Below are 20,513 nucleotides of genomic sequence, written 5' to 3'. Positions count from 1 at the left end.
TTAAAACTGCTTTAATTTGAACAAAAAAAATCTAAAAAAGAACATGGCAGGTTTCTGTTCTGATTCAGGTCCTAGGACGTAAAATACTGGTGGTATACCTTGCAGGTCCCTAGGCGTGTGAGGTGTGAGCGGCGTGTGCGGGGTGGCGGGCGAGGGCCGCGGCTGGGGCCTCAGCTGGCGCACGAGCAGCGAGCTCAACGCGCGGTTCTGCGCCTCCAGCTCGCGGATACGAGCGCGCGCGCAGCCCAGCTCCTCGCGGACGCTCTGAGAGCAATCGTCCTTTGTAAATTGTATTACTTGCGAAGAATAATATTGTTTACAATGACGTCATTATTAAATAATGAATGCTTAAATATGACGCTGACTGTCCAGCAAACTAGGAAGAAGGCAAGAAGTAATATAAGGCTAGTAGTTGGAATGATTTTCATCTAATTGAAAACTGATGTGTCAATTTGTCTGTAAGATACGTAAATGGAAAGTTATTTAGAAGTCGTTCGTCAATCATTATTTGGGATTCGGATTAATTGGAATTCTTGAAAGTATATTTCAACGTAAGTTGTTTACCTTGTAGTTTGTCTACCCTAATTTATGAGAACTACCAAAGAACAGCAACGCAGTATTTAATTTCGCAAATATATAAAATCCAAATGATAACTCAGTCCATTAAAGTTGAAACACAGCTAACGCATTAAGAACCCCCCGACTTGAGCAATCTTTCTCAACATTTTACGTAATGGCAACAAAATCCCGAAATATCTATTACGGGGCATCCCCGAAATCAACGTGGAAAAGTTTACCGTATCTATGGTCTCTACTTAACGTAGGATCTCTTGGAAACGTCTTCGAAATAAACGCGCACATTTTAATTATACTTCATTAGTTAAATTAAATTCGTGAAGCGTAATTGACGGGAGGTAATTACAAGGGGTACAAAATAAGATACCCTTATTTCCTTGGGTTTCAGGGGTACGAAATAACTTGGACCCTGTGAAGGGATTCGCCAAGTTGAAGATCGATGAGAAAGGTTTAGTTGCGTAGATTAATTAGTAGCTGCGAAAGTAAAAGTACCGTCTTGGGGGTTTATCTAAGAAATTTTTTGCAACGTTTTTCTTGTTTGTTATGTCATTACCAAACACTTTTTGGCATTTTTTTTCCCAACTAATAGTAACTTGATAAAATGCAGATTAACAACATAGTTCAATACTCATAATGCCATCTACATTTTTTACGTTAATTTATAATTCAGCACTCCTTTTATAAATATTCTACTGAAATAATACTTAGTATTAAACAACACGAAATAGCACACGCCCTAGTCCATCAAAACATGAATAAAGCTGTCATATCGCTAGCCCACCTCAATAACTCCGACCAAAAGTACAAAACAACTCGTAGTATTTTCAGCATCCAATACTGAATTCCTACAACCGCAACCGTTTCGATCGTCGAAATACCCGCTTCGATTCCACGAATACCCAACTGCATTCAAAGTTTATTTATTGAAACATTTCTACGAACTTTCACCTACTAAAGTTTAAATTTAATAAATTATATTAATGGAGTCGAGTTATAAATTTTAAGTGATTTTCATTACGACAGAAAGGATTTGAATGTAACGGACGGGAGGGTAGATGCGGTTAACTTTTAAAATTAATTTGTTTAGATATTTGAAAAGTTTGAATTAATTTTATTTGCTGCTAATTTTAAAGACGAAAAGCATGTTGTTATAACAACTATCTTCACATAATTTAAATCATAAACTCCATGTTTGATGTGTATCAAACATTACAGAACCTACAAGAAAACAGCGATAAAAAACTTTAAACACTTAATTATAGAGTTGAAAATACACTAGCAGCGTTGCTCTGTTTAACTTCTACGTATTCACAAGTTTTCACTCAAACTAACACGCATATACTAATAATCCCACCCCAAAGATCTTTCATCACGGCACCCCACAAAGTCTCTAATTACTCCTTAGATGATTTCACATCATGTATCATACCTATTACCAATTTAATGGGTTATCAATATACTGCAAAAGGGATGAGCCTCAACATTCATCATTTATAATCATCACATGACGTTAATTACTCTATAATAATTAGTAAAATGATATTACACATTATTGAGCTTCAGTTTGCTAATTGCTCCAGTGTATTGACGTAAGACTGCTGAAACTTCGAACTTCGGACGTTAAACAATTTTTCGGCCATTCGTCGCAATTGTGGATTCAGTTATATTACTTTTTAATGGCTTTTGTTATTTCTTTCACTTGGATTTTAAAGTGATAGAAACAAGATAACTGTTTACTACATTTCAAGTTCATAACTTTAGAACAGATTTTATTTTTAGTTTCCACGCATTGTATGCAGCTGGCCGCATTAACGAGTTCAAAACTGTTGTTTCTGAGTAGCCGATAGTAAAAACTGCGTTATATCGCGCCCATGTTTAACTACCGAAGTTGGTCATTAAAATTTTCCGTCGTTATGTGAAAACAGAAGCGTCAAACTTTAAAAAACAATCAAAAACGGTCGTCGCACGCAGACGGCGCCATCTTTATCAGGAAAGTTAGCGGGAAATACGCGCCAAAACTATAACAACATGGCGACCATTGCCACCGTTCTACAAACAGGATTTAAACGCAAACGTTCGCATTATCGGACAGATTATGCCCAGATTATAGTGGGCCTGGCCTTCTAAAATTATTACGGTGCCAGCTAAGGCCGAAGTGTCCCATTTCGTACGATTTATGTGCGAATGTAGGCACCGCATAATCCACAGGCCGGGATACAAGGGCGACTATAATTATGAGAAAACAATTTCCGGGATGCATCTTAATGCCTCCCGGGATTATGTCGTACAGATACAGAGTTTTTTGAGGATTAACAGCGGAGACAGTATTTCTTTGTTAATCTTCTGCAAGAGAAACATGGAGCTTTGAATACAAGTTTGTTGAACAATAGTTTCGTAATTTATTTAGTGTCGAAGCAACATTCCGCTGGCGGCATTTGTGTTAGTTTTACTTTTGTACTTTGCATAACACTGGGACGAAACTGTAAACTAGTAAAGTCTGTAAAACACAGATGTAATGTAATACTAGCATATCTCAAAAACTATGAAATTTTAGATCTGCATTATAAATTCACTCATCATTTAGTGATGTTTTAGTGCTTTCATTCCTGGATCCCATAGTTCAATGCTCACCTTCTGCGAGAGCAGTGCTCGCACGACCTGCTGGGCGACATCATCCAGCCGCCGCTCGTGGTCCCCTGTGCCCAGGCCAGCGGTGCACGCCGACAGCTGACTCTGCAGCCGCTCGTTCTCTGAGCTCAGGGTCGACAGCTGGCTTTGGTAGTGAGCTGCTGATGCCTGGAGACAACAAGACATTGTTTATTATGCTGTTTTAGGAACACAATCAGTTAGGGGTAAGTTGGTGTATGATTTCGAAAGTGAAAATTATGGTTTCTAACTCAAAGATGTTTTGGAGGTTACGCAGTAGCTAGCTGGGAACGTGAAAGATTGATAAAATCATTCATATAAGAGAAAGGAGGAAAAGAAATCGGAATGTTTCATTAGTATGGTTACCAAAATGGATAAACATCGTAAACATTAGCATGAAACAAACAATCTATCAGTCGTCCGTTTAATCAAAAACATTCTGTTTTTGTTTATCCGGCAACAAATCACGCGTAAAACAAAAATATCGCTGCTTAATAATAACTCGGTGGTGAGGAAAAAAACAAGCTTTTCTATCGCCCGCGGCAATATTTTTTCAGGCTCACTCATCAAAACGTCACGGCCACTCCTGTCGTCACCGCTCCACTAAAAAAATACCCCCGAAAAGGGACTGTCGTTTCACACTCTTAATTAAGCCAGCGTCCACAAACGAAACCAGTGTATCTTGAGCCCTCACGTCCCCCTCCGTTCAAAGTAATTCACAACATTCAGAACCATTACGATTCGAAGCTACAGCTCTACTGATATTTGCCTTCCTACCTTTTCAACCATTTTAAATCTTAATTTGTAAGTGGTAAGGTTTATTTTGAACTGGGTTACAGGGTGAGGTTTCCATTAGTCATCAAGTGAGGGTGAGACAAAGAATCTGTTTGTCTGTATGTCTGAAACAACAGTCGGTTGATATACCGTGAAAGGGTTAGCTGTGAATGGACGAGGTGCCTTTATTTTGGACACTTGCTGATATTTCTGTACCTATTCTTTTTCGTGAAAAGTCTAGACTGGGGATACTTTTGTAAAGAATTATAAATTTTAATATATTCTCGTACCTTTAGGATTAATAATGTTCTTTCTTTACAGTGAAATTAGCATCTGGGAAGCGCTGTCTATAATTTATTGGAAGCTAGATATCAAAACCCAAATAAAAAATAGAAATATTTCAATAATTAATTTAATGTAAACTAACTTTTCTGGAGTTTGTTTTGTAACTGTCAAAAGTGCGTCATGTCAAATTAAAAAGACAGCTTTCTAAAGAAGTTACTTGTAAGTTTCGCGGAAAGAGGTTATGATACCTTTTCTGATTGTCTTTGAAAACAATTTATGACAATTCCTAACTTTACTTGTATTTTTTAGAAGTTATATTTGATGATTGAATCAACATTTGACCGTAGGTTTATTGTGGAAAATTTATAGTTGTTGAATAGCTATACATACGCGAATTATATCGCGCCTTTTTCTCATAGGGGTAGGCAGAGACCAAATAACGCCACTTGGTACTTACAAAGTTTCTTATTCACATCCATACATCTTGTCATACAGGACCGCCGGTTACGAGTAGGTACACGAATATCTATATTTCGTATTATTATTGTAGTAAATATCCTACGCATTAATTTATGAGTGTTAAGCAATTTCGACAATAAAATTCAGCCTGTAGACACGGCATCCAACAAAACCGACAATAATTTACAATCACGGCGCGTTATAACACAACAATTTAAACAATTTAATCAAAACGCCATAGGACAGACAGCCTTTAAATATTATGTTTATTTCATTATTGAATTATAAGTATTCGACACCATTTCGTATACCTATATTCATATGTATGAATATAGGTATGTACTATAAACAAAGTCATGCACAGTTGGCTGGTTTCAATGAAACTGGCCGCAGTAGCCGAATATCGGCCAAGAACATTATATAGTATGTACATACATGCATAATATCACGCCAGTTATAACCGAAGGTGTCCCCAGAGACGTAATACCCAGTCTAATCACGCCTCGCTATTAAAAATGTTAGTCCTATGTAACAGGCAAGCCTATTGCTATTTACCGGACACGATACCAAACTCCAGGACAATATTTAGAAATATTCTTCTACCTACAACTAATAATACTTTGCTACCCAAGAGTCGAACTTGAGACCTCAGTCGGATACACTGCCGACCGTGCCACACAGGCCTTTACAAAATTTAATTTATATTTGACATAACCACAGATGTTTTGCGGTTTCCGGTAATTAAAGTGAAGAGCCTTGATTGGTACCCCATCGGAAGGGGTTGATATTGACTGGCGTATTAATTCGATTGCATTTGTCTTTATTTCCTTTTTAATGTCAATGGAGTTTTGGCGGGAATGACAAATACAGATTGGTAATTTCAGTTGTTGTTTATGGTTTGCACAATCGATATTGAATTACATTTCTTTATGCATTTCATTATTCTTAAATGTTAACAGTTCGTTTAAGTTCATTGATTAACAAACTTCAATTATAAAGAAATCGTGACGGATTGAGAACTTCCTTCTTTTTTAAAGTCGGTTAAGAATATAATTCATGTATGTTTATGCAAATACAACATTGTTAAATTGAACTTCACCACAATTAAATTATTGAGGCAAGGTTATCCAAAAATGAATATAAAATACAAGTCAGTGCAAGAAAACTGGCCATTTGTATTTTGTTTATGATATCAATCAGTGCTTGGCCATTACTTCTGTAGTTTTTTTCGAGTAAGTTTGGATATAAATCACAACCCTTAGCATAACTGGCACATTTGTCAAATGTCACTTGCTTATATTGTACGCCTACAGGACAGTTTTTTTTTTACTTCACTGAAAAACAATTTTTATTTAGTAAAATAACTTAATCTTCATGAAAGCATGAACATTTATTAAGTATTATTTTTACTCTACCGTTGGAGGGCTATTTAAGAGACTAACTGATGTATTCTAAATATTTTTAGTCTCGTAGTAAAAAATAACTTTCAATTGATTAACCAAAAGGCAAATTTAATCAATGTATAGCTTAATATCATCTTACAAACTTTCAGCAGTGCGTTCTACGTTAACATAAACATTACCCTAATTGAATAACCCACAGCAACATGTCAACTAATCAAGGATTGTAACAAAAACAGCTGAATCAGAAGACGAATGCTCGCACGCGTTGAAGCCGAAAACACCCATTGTTTCGGCTTTCCAAAGTGATTACATACGAAATACGACAATAACTAGGATTAAACCGTGCGGCTATTAATCTTGGCTTGCAGTACATCATTAATGGTGTTCAGTCGCGCGTGAATGCGATTGTTTCTTTTGATTATTGGGAATATAATATGTTATAGGATATATTTAGTTATTTCGCAGCACGATTGAAATGAAGATTGATATAATAGAAAATTAAACTCGGTAAACGATCTGTGAGTTAAGCAAGCGGCGCGATCATTCCTTAGTTGGGTGACCGCGTAGTGGTATTTGAACTGAGCGTCTCCGTGCTTGGGAGAGCACGTAAAAAGTCGGTCCCGGTTGTTCTCAATTAAGATAACAGCCATGTCAAAGGTCATTAGTAGGTATAAAAAAAAATATCATAACAAAATAAAGAATATTTTTTTTCATACCATTCATATGTTGATATAAATTTAACCATACTTCCCTAAAATATTATATATATCTTCAACGTAACTTTAGATCTACTCGTCCCTATATTTACTTATATAATATAACAGCATCAATTATTCAATGTTTCCCAACAGGAGACGTTTATAGATGGAGGCAGTTTCCAATTTACTCGGATTATCTTATCGTGGAGCGTTTCAGTTAGTTCGTCCCGTGCTGGTGCCGGTAATAGCTACCTACAACGCGTTTCCATTGACATACGATATTTTGTTGTACGGTTTATAGCCTCGGCTAGGTATTCATGACGTTTGTGGTGTGTGGTATTAATAACTGGATGCCGTAGTAATAGTTGTAGGTTTGGTTCTTGGTTTGTTGAGAACTGATCAGCGCTAATGTTTAAGGTACAGTCACAGATGGTTAAGGTTATAACATTTTTATTATGAAAAATGTTAAACAAAAGGCACATTAAAGTACCAGAATGTTTATATAAAAAAAATACGACAAATAAAATAAAAAAATAAAACAAAAAATAATTAGGTAATTCATTACAAAATAAGTGCCATCTTTTAGTGTATCTACTTAACAATACTGTAACAGTATAAAAATTCGAACTTAACAACCAAATTAGTTTTTTAAAGATTCTTCAGGATTTAGGCACAATAAAAGTTATTTACTCATAAGCTTTTACATGTCAATTGACCAACTAAAGCCAAAAAAACCTCTGCAAATATCTCGGACAGCTGAAAATCGTGTCGTGTGTCCTTGGACACGTCCTAATTGGTTTCGTTAGTGCACAACTATGCGAGCCGAGGCGCACCCGGTAACGTAATTATGATACTTCTATCCAGCAGATAGCGTTATGAATAACTCTCGGATAAAATGCACCGCCAGCTTTTTAGACAGACCGTGTTTAATTATTTCGTCGTTATGCTGCGGTTGAAATATAATTATGTGAGATTTTTATACAGGTTTTGTAAGTGGACAGTTGATGGTATATTTTGTGGGTTAAGTACAGAATATTGGCATTTTAAAACCTTATCTAAGGTTGGTAGTTTTGATATAAGTAATTATTAATTTGATATTGTATTGTTTTTTTTATTGTGTATAGTGGTTACTTGGCTAATACAATTTTTTCCTGAAGTGTGAGTTTCGATTCAACACCGAATGAAGTAATTAGTTCTAATTCATTTCATAACACTTTATTTTTCATAATTTTACTTAGCTATCAAAATACGCTTAAGCTTCGTACGTACGTAAACCTCTTGCTAAATAAATGCTTGCAAACATTTTGTATACTTTCGAAAGTCAGGAAACCTACACTACTCAGTACTCCTAAATACCACAAATGTAAGATTTCCTCTACAAATCCTCATCTATCACATAAACTCTACTGTTTATATCCCATTTACGTAATATTTTAATTTGTTTATCTGTTTTCTGGTTGTTTTTCATACATAATCGAGTGAGGCAGCCGTCTGAGAGGCGCCGGGGACAACAAATTGTATCATTAGGCTACCGTTTTTGTATTCACAACGTAATATAACCCTGGCGCCTGTTCGTTTACTCGTCTTGTCGTGATATTATGAAATTGTTGATTTTTTTTAGTTTCTTTATTAACTTGTACACTGGACTTTAGTAGCTTTTTCTAGAGGTATAAGTGTAAAAAGGGAGGTAAGAATATAGTTCTTTTGTATAGAGCTGATTGATAACGGGTTAGTCGATATTATATTACTTTAGCACCAGGTTTCTAAAGTTAGCTATTTGTGGTAGCTATTTAGTCTAAGGTCCGTGTAAAAAATTGGTTATTAACTGGAGCCACAATTTTTAGAACTTATTTCAGCATGACAAATGATTAATTGAAATTTGACTTCCAAGCTGAGACCAGTTAACCACGGGCCTCAGAATGAGTTTTGAATGAATTGATTGATTATTTTAGACTTAAATAGGCACCGAAATATTTAAGATGCAAATAATTTTCTTATGCCCGGTTTCTGAGGCACGTTTAGTGGTATTTTATCCTTTCAAACTGTAATTTTTATATGAGCTTAAAAGCTATTGAATAGATAAACTAACGCTAAATGTACCTCAGAAACCGGGGGCTAGTGTATTATACTACATTTTGTTCTTTATACAGACCTATTCAAATGTAAACAATGCCGATTCAATAGTTCTGAACTAGTATTTGTGAGTCAAGTACTCAGTACTTGGAATCAATCGAAATCTATTAAGTTCAATCAGCCCCTCTTTGTTCGCTGAACATCTGAGAATGCAATATCAATAAAACTATTATTAGACTTTCACATACATAATGTATTTTGATTGTTCGTGTTTGTAAAACGGTGTTTACTGTTGTTTTCACTGCACTATGGATTAAGTGCCTTCTAAACAGTTTTGAATACTTTTGATCGTGAAAAAAGCGCATCATTCTTTAGTATCCTTCGTAACCTTTGCGTTAGTAGCTTATGATATTTTGAGTTAAAGCTTTTGTACTTATGTAAGTGAGACTGCTCAATTCAAGACTTTAAAATACTGTTTACACTATAAGCTATAAGATTTATAACTGCTTTACTTGTCTCAGAATTGAGCACAGGTTTTGAAAGCTAGTATAAGTAAGTACTATATCACGATTTTTGCGCCGTTTTGAAACGACCAATAGGTAAAATTACTTGAGTCGCCGTATAACAAAAATGATTTTTCTCTATTTATTTTTCTACAATGATAAATTTTAATTAGTGTCTCAGTTTTAAACAAGACAAACTACACATTATCCTCGTATGCTAATCCTGACCGTTAACAAATAACATAACCGAATAACACGCAAACACAATTAGTGTGTGAGTGTAAATTCAAACCGCGGGGCCGCTCGGTGGAGGTAGATAAACGATGCACCCTAGACCCCTGACTGCGGCCCGCAGGGGTGCAGCATCGATTTTAAAATAAACTCACGGTATAACAGTGAAAGTATCGTTTACATTCGTAACATTTTTGAAGGTCCTGTCTTTTTTTTATTGTCTGATCGGTGTCAACGCATTATAATGCGTTCAGTTTTTGAACATTATTTTATGAATTTACAAGTTTTTTTTAGCTATACTCGCAAAAAGCCTACAGGTAAGTAATTAAATGATTTCCCATAAATAGCTATTGGTTTTACAGCGGCAATCAATTCGACTTTCAAGATTAAGTATTATACCTACTTATATTAAGTACTACCTTTTTTACAATTACAAATATCAATAGCTATCAAATATTTACTCAAAAAATTTACATCAAAATAAAGAAGTATTAAACTCAAACGCGTACCAAGAAAGCTACTTATCAATCATTTGATCGGAAAATCTTTACTCTTCCGCAAATGAACCGATAAACCCAGTCATTTATTAGACAAGTTAAACTATCGATTTTTGAACCGCAGCTCGCAGCCCTGACTGCCCTCACTAAATGCGCCCTTGCACTTCGGAAGGGTGAAGCTGAATTATTGTTTAGAGGGGGTGGCCTTTTAAAGCGGGAAACCCCGGCATTGTGCATAGCCGATTTCCCGGTGTACGCCAGTTTAATGTCCTTCCATCGCTTGCTTTCTTCGATGTGTGAGTTTGATTATGGTGTTTGGGGTAGAAGCCAGCGATGTAGACTGTCATATTTTAAATGTTGTGCAGTACAGCTGTTGTCAATTTTTTTCTTAAATTATATTCGAAATCAGCAGCGGATTTTGACAAAACTGTCTTCTAAAATAGTAAAATAAAACAAAATTAATTGAAATAGACTGGTTTACAACAACGGGTGCAACTTCAAACAGTTCCCAATTTTACTAATAGTAAGATATTAACTTTGATAAATCTTGCAGTAAGAATTTTTTATGTCGAAAATGCTTAGTTCATCATTCTAGTCACGGCATCTGTTTGGCAAATCGTTAGGTGTGGACTCTTTACACCTAACGATTTGCCACCATTGAGTATCTCCTCACTATTTCATTCAACTAACATCTTATAACTTACACCACACTCAATTTTTTTCAATGTGTTTAACATTATTTGTATCAACACATCTGTGTGTGTGCAAGGGCCTTTATTACTGTTCGCTGTATTTTTCCTATTGTGTCATGAATAAAGGGTAACATCAAGTGTCATGTTCAAAGTACTGGCTTGATGCTCTTTCTGGAGTGCCTTTTAGCTAAAGAGTTGTCTAAGTGCAGTTGGTAGTTTATTGGTGTATTTTTATATGTGATTGGCTATACATATTTGGAAATTTAAAAATATTGCTTACGATCTTATGTGTTCATACTAATATTACAAATGTGTTACGTTTGTGTGTTAATTTATCTGTGACGCTTTGTAGTTAAGCCAATTTTGATAAAATTTTGCATTGAGATAGTTGAAGACCCAAATGTACATAAAACATAAGAACCAAAGTAGCTTAGGCCTTATCCCTACCGATTTTTGTTTGTCTAAAATTGGCGTTAAGTAACAGTAAACTAAAAAAAATTTCCTAATTACAAGAGACTATATTTGAATTTCAATGCACCAGGATTTTTAAGTTCTGGATATATTACCTATTCCTAGTTCTACATGTAAATGGTATTGTTATCTTGTACCGAATCTTGCAGCAACGTAAATAAGCAATAGAATCAGTAGTTTATCGCAGACATTTGTAGTAAAAGTAAAGTTAGGGGGAAGGTAACTGTTGTAGCTATAAATAAAAACATTGTAGTAGATATGTGTTATTTGTTACGTATTTTCATTCGTTGCCTAAAATATTACGTGTGTGATTTGTTTTCGCTATTAAAGACAAGAATATTTTTTTTACAACAAATATTTATCTTTTAAGCTGAAATACAGGCTGATTCTTATTGGTGCCGGTTAGTTTCTGGTGTTTTACTCAGCAAAAATCTATATTCATACTAAGTTCTATTGCAAACGTGGGACTCGGTTTGTTTTCTCTGCTTTTACAGTAATCGTTTAGATAATATTTACTAGAGTGATAGATACAGCGACAAAGTGAGAGATGCACCAGTTAGCAATATTTAAAAATATCCAAATTGTATGTACATATTTTTCTTTGGACGCTATAAATTACAAAGTAACCTAATTTTCTCAATCTTAGAGATACAAGACCCACCCCAAAAATCATCCACACACACAAACACTTCCTCGCATATTATTGTATATAACAACATATTTAACTATCAGGCGTCTGTCAGTCCGTCATTTAGAAGTTAATACGAGGGTAAGGTCCGTAATCACTGGAGGTCTGATACTATACGTGTGTTTGTTTTGATTCATAATAATATATACATAGACGTAGCGGGCTTAGTTACAGTGCTTCGTCTTTTTCATTCATATACAGTTTGAAACTGAATAGAAAGTGACAAAATATGGATCAACTAATCTATCTATCTATCTATCTATTGCATCGTTTTTTTGGTCAAATGGTTTCTTAGGTTTTTCAGATAATTAATAAATTTGTATTATTTTTAGCTAGTTACTGGCTATAATGCTACCTACATTTGACTTGGCCTTACGATTGTTATCTTAATTAAAAACAATCCCTCCGAAGCACAGAGACTCTTGGGTGGTTTTATTCACTGATCGGTTACTGTCTGATTGGTAAATGAAATAAGACATGAGAGACTATAATTGTCTTTGCAAGTTTAATACTTATTTGTAAAAAATATAACCAAAAGTAAATTACACAGAAATTAAAGAGAATATAAGATTAATTTATTAAACTAAACTTAAGGTTTCTAAAGCCCATTTGGTAAGAAAGTCATCACAAGCCCAGCCTGTGCCCAATTGGTGTCCGTTTAGCGACATTAAACACCATTTATCGACCAGTAAGGGGACACGCGATCATTCCCGGATTATGCCCATCACAGACAAATTCATTAACACAACTGCCAATATATTTAGATCCCTGTCAACGTAATGGCTCCCTTTAATTTTGTTTCGACCATTCCGTAACGGGAGAACCGGGGGAGGTCAAGTTAAACTGGTGGAAACGACTGGGTGATATATTACCAATATTTTTTGAGCTCTGTAGTTTTCAAAGCTTCCTTTAATTTTGTCGTTAGCGTTTTGATATGGGGTAAGGTAGAGGGGTCTTGTTATAATGGTCGTGTCATAACTGGACGTTCTTTGAAGGATTATAGATGTTTGTAGGGATGAAATGTTTTTACTTAATTAGTGGTGCAAGTGGTTCTCTTGATAAGTGGTATAATGCAGTTCTTATTGCAAGTGTAAGAGGATTAGTTCTGAAGAGGATTATTGCGAGGAAATTGTTTTGAGAGATTAATGTTTGTATTGGAAGTGTTTGCTTTAGGTGTAGGGTGGTCTTGCAATAGTTTTTGAGCCTTAAGATTCTTAACAGCAGTTTATAATTTGTATGAACTTGTTTACATTTATTTTTCTGTTTATTCTCGCTATAGACAAAATTGATTAAAATGTAATTTGACATTTTATCGTCTTTTGAAAGAGTAGTAATTATAATCTTGAAAAATGATAACTATTCTTATTCTTTAAACCTCTACAGAATTACTATGGAGAATTTTTATATTATGAAGCTTATTCAAAAATATTTTTATTATAGGGGTGGTTCACAATAGGACAGGTACGTTCCATTCATGCAGTGACGGGAAATGGAAAAATCAAAATTCTCATCCGCCATTCAAAATAACAGATAGACGTGACGAAAGGGGGGCTACACAATGATATTGTTACTAAACGAGTACATACCGAAACGAGTTTTACTCGTTTTTTCTGTGTTGAAGGCGTTTGCGGTCGATTTTTGGGATGATTTGCGTGAAAGACGACCATGTTTTGTTGTTGCATAAGGAAAGTAGGGTTAGATTTACGAATAGGCACGTGATTGATGAAAGTACAGGTGGAAAGTAGCTATGAATTTTAGTAATACATAGAGAGGTATTAAAAGTCGAAAACAAAATGACATACATTACATTTATGGATCTGTAGCGGGAAAAGATATTTCTACACCAAGTCCGCTATTTTTTGTCATTTATTCAATGCTTCTTTGCACGTGTATATGATTTGGGGTTCTATTGTTTTCAAACACCATTCAAAAAAGTACAATCAAAATGATCACGGTCTAAAACCTAATCGGACGTACAGACAGAGTCCATTATACGTCCATCTTCTTCAACTTATATCTAAAAACAGGGGAGAGAACAATGCAAGCCACGGATATGAAATATTTCGAATATTTGTATTTGATTTTGACTTTAAAGCTCTATTTATATCACCAAAAATACAAGACCCCTCAACTGGGTACAAGTAAAGAAACTTTCAATAAAAACGAGAGGTCACGTTAAACTGGACAGGGGAAATTCCGGGGCCTTTCTGAATTTTTAATTCCAGAGTTTAGAGAATATTTGCTGAGGAATTTGCGCTATGAAGATAAGTTTTTATTTGTCTTTTTATGGGTTTTGATGTGAGTACAGTCTGGCGATCGTAAAGTTAGCCAGACTGGCAGGTAATAGCGTTTGTGTATTGATAGCGTTTTATTTGTCTGTCTTTGTATTTACTTATGTACGGATGTTTGTATACTCGTTAAATGTTTATTGCTAAACGATTCCAGAATAGTCACATTGTCGTAGTTTAGTGTTATGGTTGCGAATGGTTGAAAAATATAAAGTTCTACTTAATGTAGTAGACGAAAAGACATATAAGTTAAGTCTTTACATTTGCAGCATACTTTTCACGAGAATATTGGAAATTGATCCAGTTGATATAGCTTGAGTAGACCTTTTAATAATAAAGTGGAGTCGTTACGCGTTGATACGATCATTAGCCTATGTTTTGCTCTTACCAACCTGTATTTATCATTGGAATTATCTATGGTATTGTATTAGTTGCTTACCTCCAGTGCTGATGATAACGACGCCTTCTCCTGCTTCAAAGTTTCCACGCGGCTCTTGTATTGCAGCAGCGATCGCACTGTCTCTTCCATCCTGAAACAATACATATAAAACATTAATAACGTGCTTATTAAATGCAAAATTTCCCAATCTATACATGCTTTTTCGCCCGGCTACTAGAGGTGACAGCTAAGCCATCTTTTACTGGCAAACAGATAGAGAAGCCAAGAAAAAGATTCAAAATAGGCGATGAAAATAACATACATAATTTATATACCTTAAAATATAAAGAACTAGCTGACCCGGCAAACATTGTTTTGCCATATAAATTAAAAAATAAAAATGACGGGGTATGAAAATAGATTATGGCCGATTCTCAGACCACTATGCTCACAAAATTTCATGAGAATCGGTCGAGCCGTTTCGGAGGAGTATGGCAACGCAAACTGTGACGCTAGAATTTTATATATTAGATAGTAATCTGCTATAAATGCTCTAGAAACGTATTATACATATTATTATTGACATAAATGATTAAGTGTAGATGTGTACTGCGATACTGTAATTGAAGTCAACTATCTACTCGTATATCTTCTCATTGATTTCCCACCTTTCGTCGAACACTACAGACTAAGTATGCACCCATAATTATGCGAAACTATCAACTTATCGACGCCAGCAAACAACGTAAGTTATCGATAGTTATCATAACATTAAGTACATCAACATCAGTCTGGCAAGTTGCGCAACTTGTGCGTGTTGCGAATAACTAACAGTTTAGTGTCAGTTACATTCACTTTGCTTTTAGTTCTTCATCTACCCTCATTATAAGAACGTTGTTACTTTTTTCGAGTTGTTCGTGTATTATTCGACAGAATTTTTCTTGTTATTTCTTGCTGATTTACTGGTTTGTTACCTCCAGTTTATGATTGGTACATTACTTTGAAAAGTCCGTATATATCGTAGTTCCAAAGTGGTAATGTTTGTACATTTATTTATATTGTTGCTGAACTGATTTTAAGCATCTTTCATTGATTTATCTACATTTATGCTAAGCCCAGTAGATAAAATCCTTCCATTCTTGGAAAATTTTCCCCGGATTTCATATAAAAAACACTCATTACGAATTACCTAGAAAAAATGCTGTTTATTTACGTCACCTCTCAGCATTTAAGGCTACTAGAGCATTAACAGACTTACAAAAAGCCTCTCTATCCTTCACAAAGAAGACAAACGATCTTACAGAAACACTTCATTATGCAGACGGATCAAACTGGCACGTGGGATTCGCATATTCTACGCTAGAGCGAGATAGAGCATATTTGCACCTAGTTAGAAAGAGATAGCGAAGTAGGAGACACTTCATTAGTGGAGATGTCCTTTCGTGAGTACATACAGCTGTCAAATGACAAAAGTTAGGAAATATTCTTGTTGCCTGTTGATACTTGAACTATTTATTATAATGGAATGAAATAGAGCTCAATCTAAAGACGACTAGGAGGAAAGAAATGAGCTATGATGTCAAAATGGGTGGTCTTGATTACTGAAGGTGTAATTTGTAAATATGCGCCCGTAAAAAATAGTACAGATAATATCTACACATTTGCCTAGTAGTTGATTATAAATGTTACGAACATACATGGACTTCAGAAAACGTTTATATTGCACTACATTCCACACGGTTTTCTGTAGTTAACGCTGATCTATAAATAGATTCTTATACAAATACTCCTGTATAAATTGTTTACCAAAACAAAAACAAGCCACTCGAAATTCTCCATCTAAATCAAAGTAAACATAATAAATTATGAATCCTTCCATTCCACCACAATGCCACTGTTTCTAATCTCACAAATTAATCAAGACGCTGCAATTTTAATACTCAATTCTAAGACTGTATTACAATTTTACATAACAAAGCCTTTCCTTAAAAGATAATTCTTGAAAGAAAATCCTTCGAAATGATTTCAACCCCTTTTAATGATTAATACGCCGTTGAGGGTTAAGATTAAAGTATTAAGGTACACAACGATTATAGGGTTACACTTAACTTGAGACTGATGGTCAGATTACTGGGTTCTTGTTATTGGGAAAGTTTGTAACAAATTCTGGGAAATTACTTTCTGTTTCCGATACTGAAAACATAAAATGGATAAAACCAATAGCTATAATGATTCATTAAGATCATTATCAAGGAATATAACAATTACATGTACCTTATGCCTTAGTGTTATTATAAATAAACGTTTTATATAGCTATGCCCAAGACACATATCCTAGTTTAACATCAATGTAAATCTAATCATAAGTTTTTCTGAAATAAAAATAACCACTTTTTTTTTCGAATTCAAAAGAACATTTTAGATGCCACTAGCCTGGTTAATGGGATGAGAAATGACTTAAAACCAAGGAAAAGAAGAACTACCTCTATATAACATAATAACACAATTAAAATTTCACTATGCAAAGAATGGATTGCCAAGGGCGAACATTCGAGAATGGTTTTGCGACTTAATAAAATCCTGACTACTCGTAAAAATTGGCCCACTCTTGAATCCGTTATTAATTTGTTCCACTACGAATCCTTTTACTATAAAAGAGGATTTTTTTTCATTCGGATACTGGCTAATGAGACTTCTTCAAATAAACCCTGGATTTAAAAATTCTATGCACCCACTGAGTTTTTAATTTGTTATGTGTCTCTTAGTTTATTCTAAGCTAAAAACTAGAATTAGGTTACCTAGAAGATATTTTATTCTTTGTATTTCTGAGTTGAGCAGTTACGTTTCAAATATATTTAATGTAAGTATAGCGATAAAAAGATATCAAAACATTGTTTTTTTTTTCTCACTTTTACACCATAAATAAGCTAAATCATTAAGCAACACGGTACACAGGTTCAGCTAAATAAAATTAATCATCCAAAAATTAATTCCGAGGAAAGCAATTTAACCTTTTTCGCGTATTTCCCACGTGGTATATTCTAAGCTGGCAACATTCGGGGGTCGATCAACTTAGTCGGAGGCTTATTACGGTGTAATTTAATGTTTTGTTTTTTTTTCGTCGGTGTTTTTTTTACACGGGCAATGTTTTACTGCGGCCAGTCACGACAATATCGATCGAGGTGTGCTCCTATTTTTGATTAATGCTCACATGTTTTTGTTGTTGAAAATAAATTATATTGTTGGTGTAAGGAATTTTCGGAAAATAATTTGGAGTGATAGTTAATTTGATTGAGTCTTTAACAACAATACTATAAATTATGCACGAATGATTATGGGTAGTAAAGGAATTATAAGTAGTGTATAAGTAGGTTTGTGGTATGACTTAATAATTTCTTTATTTACTCAAAAACGCTAACAGATATCCACTGTAAAGGTTTAAACAAAAATGTTACAAAAGTTCTTTAAATGAAAACCCGTTCCCGAATAAAAAGTACATTGGATCATTGTAAAAGCGGAACGGCTAACAAAACACTGTTGTCGCAATAAAAACAAGTCTAGATCCTAGAAAAAACTCTCCCTTTGTTTTCAACGAACACATCAAAACCACGTTAAACAATTATGGTTTTATTTTTCCAAAAACTGCATAAATATGGCGGCGTTCTCTCCCCTGGGGGTTGGTCAGTCCCCTGGGGGTCTGGTCTCTCCCCTGTCGCGACAAATTACGTCGCATTCAACCCTTGACCAGATGAGTGGTCGTAAATCTTATCTATTAAAACCTGTGGCCCGTGTGTACGGGATTTAACGGTGCGGTGTAAGTTATGAGCTCAATAACGCTTTTAAATATAAGAAGAATATTTATGAAGTTTGATAGCGGCTTATTGAAAAACATATCTTAAAACGGTACTTTCGTGTTTTATAGCTGCTTGGTGCATTGATGAGTTTGGTGCTCATTAGGAAGTATATTCTAAGCTTTCCTTACGAAATAAAAATGGCACATTATTCATTTTCGCTAACAAAATAGCAATTTTGAACAGTATTTTTTGATTTTCTTTTACACAAATTACGTATAATGATTCATTTCTTTCACATAATCATTATTTTTGGAACAATGATTCACATTAAGTTCTGGTTAAATTAATAAAATTACTCTTCTTTTCACATCATTGAATTAAAAGGTCAGTAACAAATCATTAAATCGTTGCTGTGTCAAAATCTCCCTCACTCTGCTAACTTAAACCAACCACCAATATCAATATGTTTGCCTAAGCACTAGGATTACAATCTCACCGCACGGCTGTTACTGTCGCTAGTCTAGTGTGGCGACGGCTTAATGTCCGAATAATTACTCATTGGATATCAGTTAGTACTGATGGCACAGATGGAGCCACGTATGCAAATACGACAGGGTACTGACAAAACATAGATTAGAATTTTTTTACCTGACTGTGCTCAGCGGTAGGATTTATTTGAATTTTATTTCGATGTCAAATGAGTACAAAATTAACCCATGTCAAAAAAGTCAAAGTTATTCTTCGAATAAAATTCTTCATCTGGTAGTGGAAAAACATCATTCATCCGGTATACATTTAGTATTATTATAATATACAGACTTAGTTACTCATTTCGGTTTATTCATTTACTCGTAAATATAGAGACATTAGACCTAAAACCCGAAAAAAATTCTCATATCAAAAACTACTATCCACCAGCTTTCCTTTTCACGAACAAACCTGTACAATATTGTTGTACAGGTTTTTTAATATTACATGTAACCACCTACAAAGTTTTCCCCTTTATAACTTTCCACGCCACTTTATAAGCGGACATCAACGCACAAAGTACATCAACCTTTCGTTACCATTTTTCTTCAAAATTCACTTTGATAAACATCCATCTCGCACATTATTTACACACTAGATGGCAGTAAGGAGCCGGCGAAGTAACGACTAATGCCTTGAAGCCAGTAAAGCGAGCGACGGATGTACATTTTTAATAAGAGTAAGCGACGCACCTGTGTGAATTAGTATGCGTAAAAATATTGATGGAACAACGACATCTAGTGGCGTTTTAGGTAAAATTTTACGTTGCTCCTAAACGAGAATCATGTTTAAATAGCAACATTTTGATTATTATTGTAAGAGATTTTATTTTATTTATAGATTTGGGCAGTTCTTTTGTATAAATCGCTAGATTAGACTCTTGGACATGATCTAAAATTCTCTTATAGCTATTTAATGGTCACGAAAGAGGAATATTTTATTTTATTTTATTTAAAACTTGTATTTCACTTATGGATGAACTGACAGCCAAACCCCACAAAAATTAAATAAAGTGCCAAACACCAAACATGTTCCAAATTTATCTAAATTGCCACAACCACCTGGGGTTAAAGCAATTTACACGAAAAATGTATTAAAAACGAACTAGTCTTTTTATAAAATATGGACGTTAATCAGCGTAAACTAAATATTTGAGTCGGATAATTGGTCTGCTGTAGATAGACTCGCGTCAATGATGCTCCCATTACAACCAGTGGACACGCGACACGTAAAAATAACTTTGTTTCAATTGCTTTATTTTCAAACAAGGGTACTCTATTTTTATAGTAAGGGCTTAATTTGAAGGCTTTGTATTAACCCCTTTTTCAATATTTAATACACAATTTGTTAACTCCTTGTTTTATTAAAGAGTAAGTATAAGAGACAGTATAAGATGCTTACCAAAGTGCTATGTGAAGTGCGACTAGGAAAATGTGATCTGAACCACGTATTCGGTTTATTTTCTTTCTATAATTATGTACTTTTAACAACTAAAGATGTCAGTACAATTACGTATGAATTTTTAAAA

The 20,513-nt window shown here is 34.6% G+C and overlaps 1 protein-coding gene across 6 annotated transcripts in view; it reads right to left on the bottom strand.

Annotated features, from left to right (window-relative positions):
* The window catches only part of LOC142972194 (uncharacterized), a 421,890-nt gene that overhangs the window by 9,388 nt on the left and 391,989 nt on the right, over nt 1-20,513 (bottom strand). For 5 of the 6 annotated variants that reach the window (XM_076113068.1, XM_076113065.1, XM_076113069.1 and 2 more), the window contains 3 exons: nt 14,724-14,814; nt 3,208-3,372; nt 99-279 (listed from right to left, as the gene is read on the bottom strand). In XM_076113068.1, the coding sequence (XP_075969183.1) occupies nt 99-279; nt 3,208-3,372; nt 14,724-14,814 (437 nt within the window). The remainder of the gene's footprint in view (nt 1-98; nt 280-3,207; nt 3,373-14,723; nt 14,815-20,513) is intronic. The other variant, XM_076113067.1, reaches the window with a different exon arrangement.

Source organism: Anticarsia gemmatalis, chromosome 4, assembly GCF_050436995.1.
Source record: "Anticarsia gemmatalis isolate Benzon Research Colony breed Stoneville strain chromosome 4, ilAntGemm2 primary, whole genome shotgun sequence".
NCBI lineage: Eukaryota > Metazoa > Arthropoda > Insecta > Lepidoptera > Erebidae > Anticarsia > Anticarsia gemmatalis.
The sequence above is the reverse complement of the archived record's forward strand: the minus strand, read 5'-3'. Positions and strand labels throughout refer to the sequence as shown.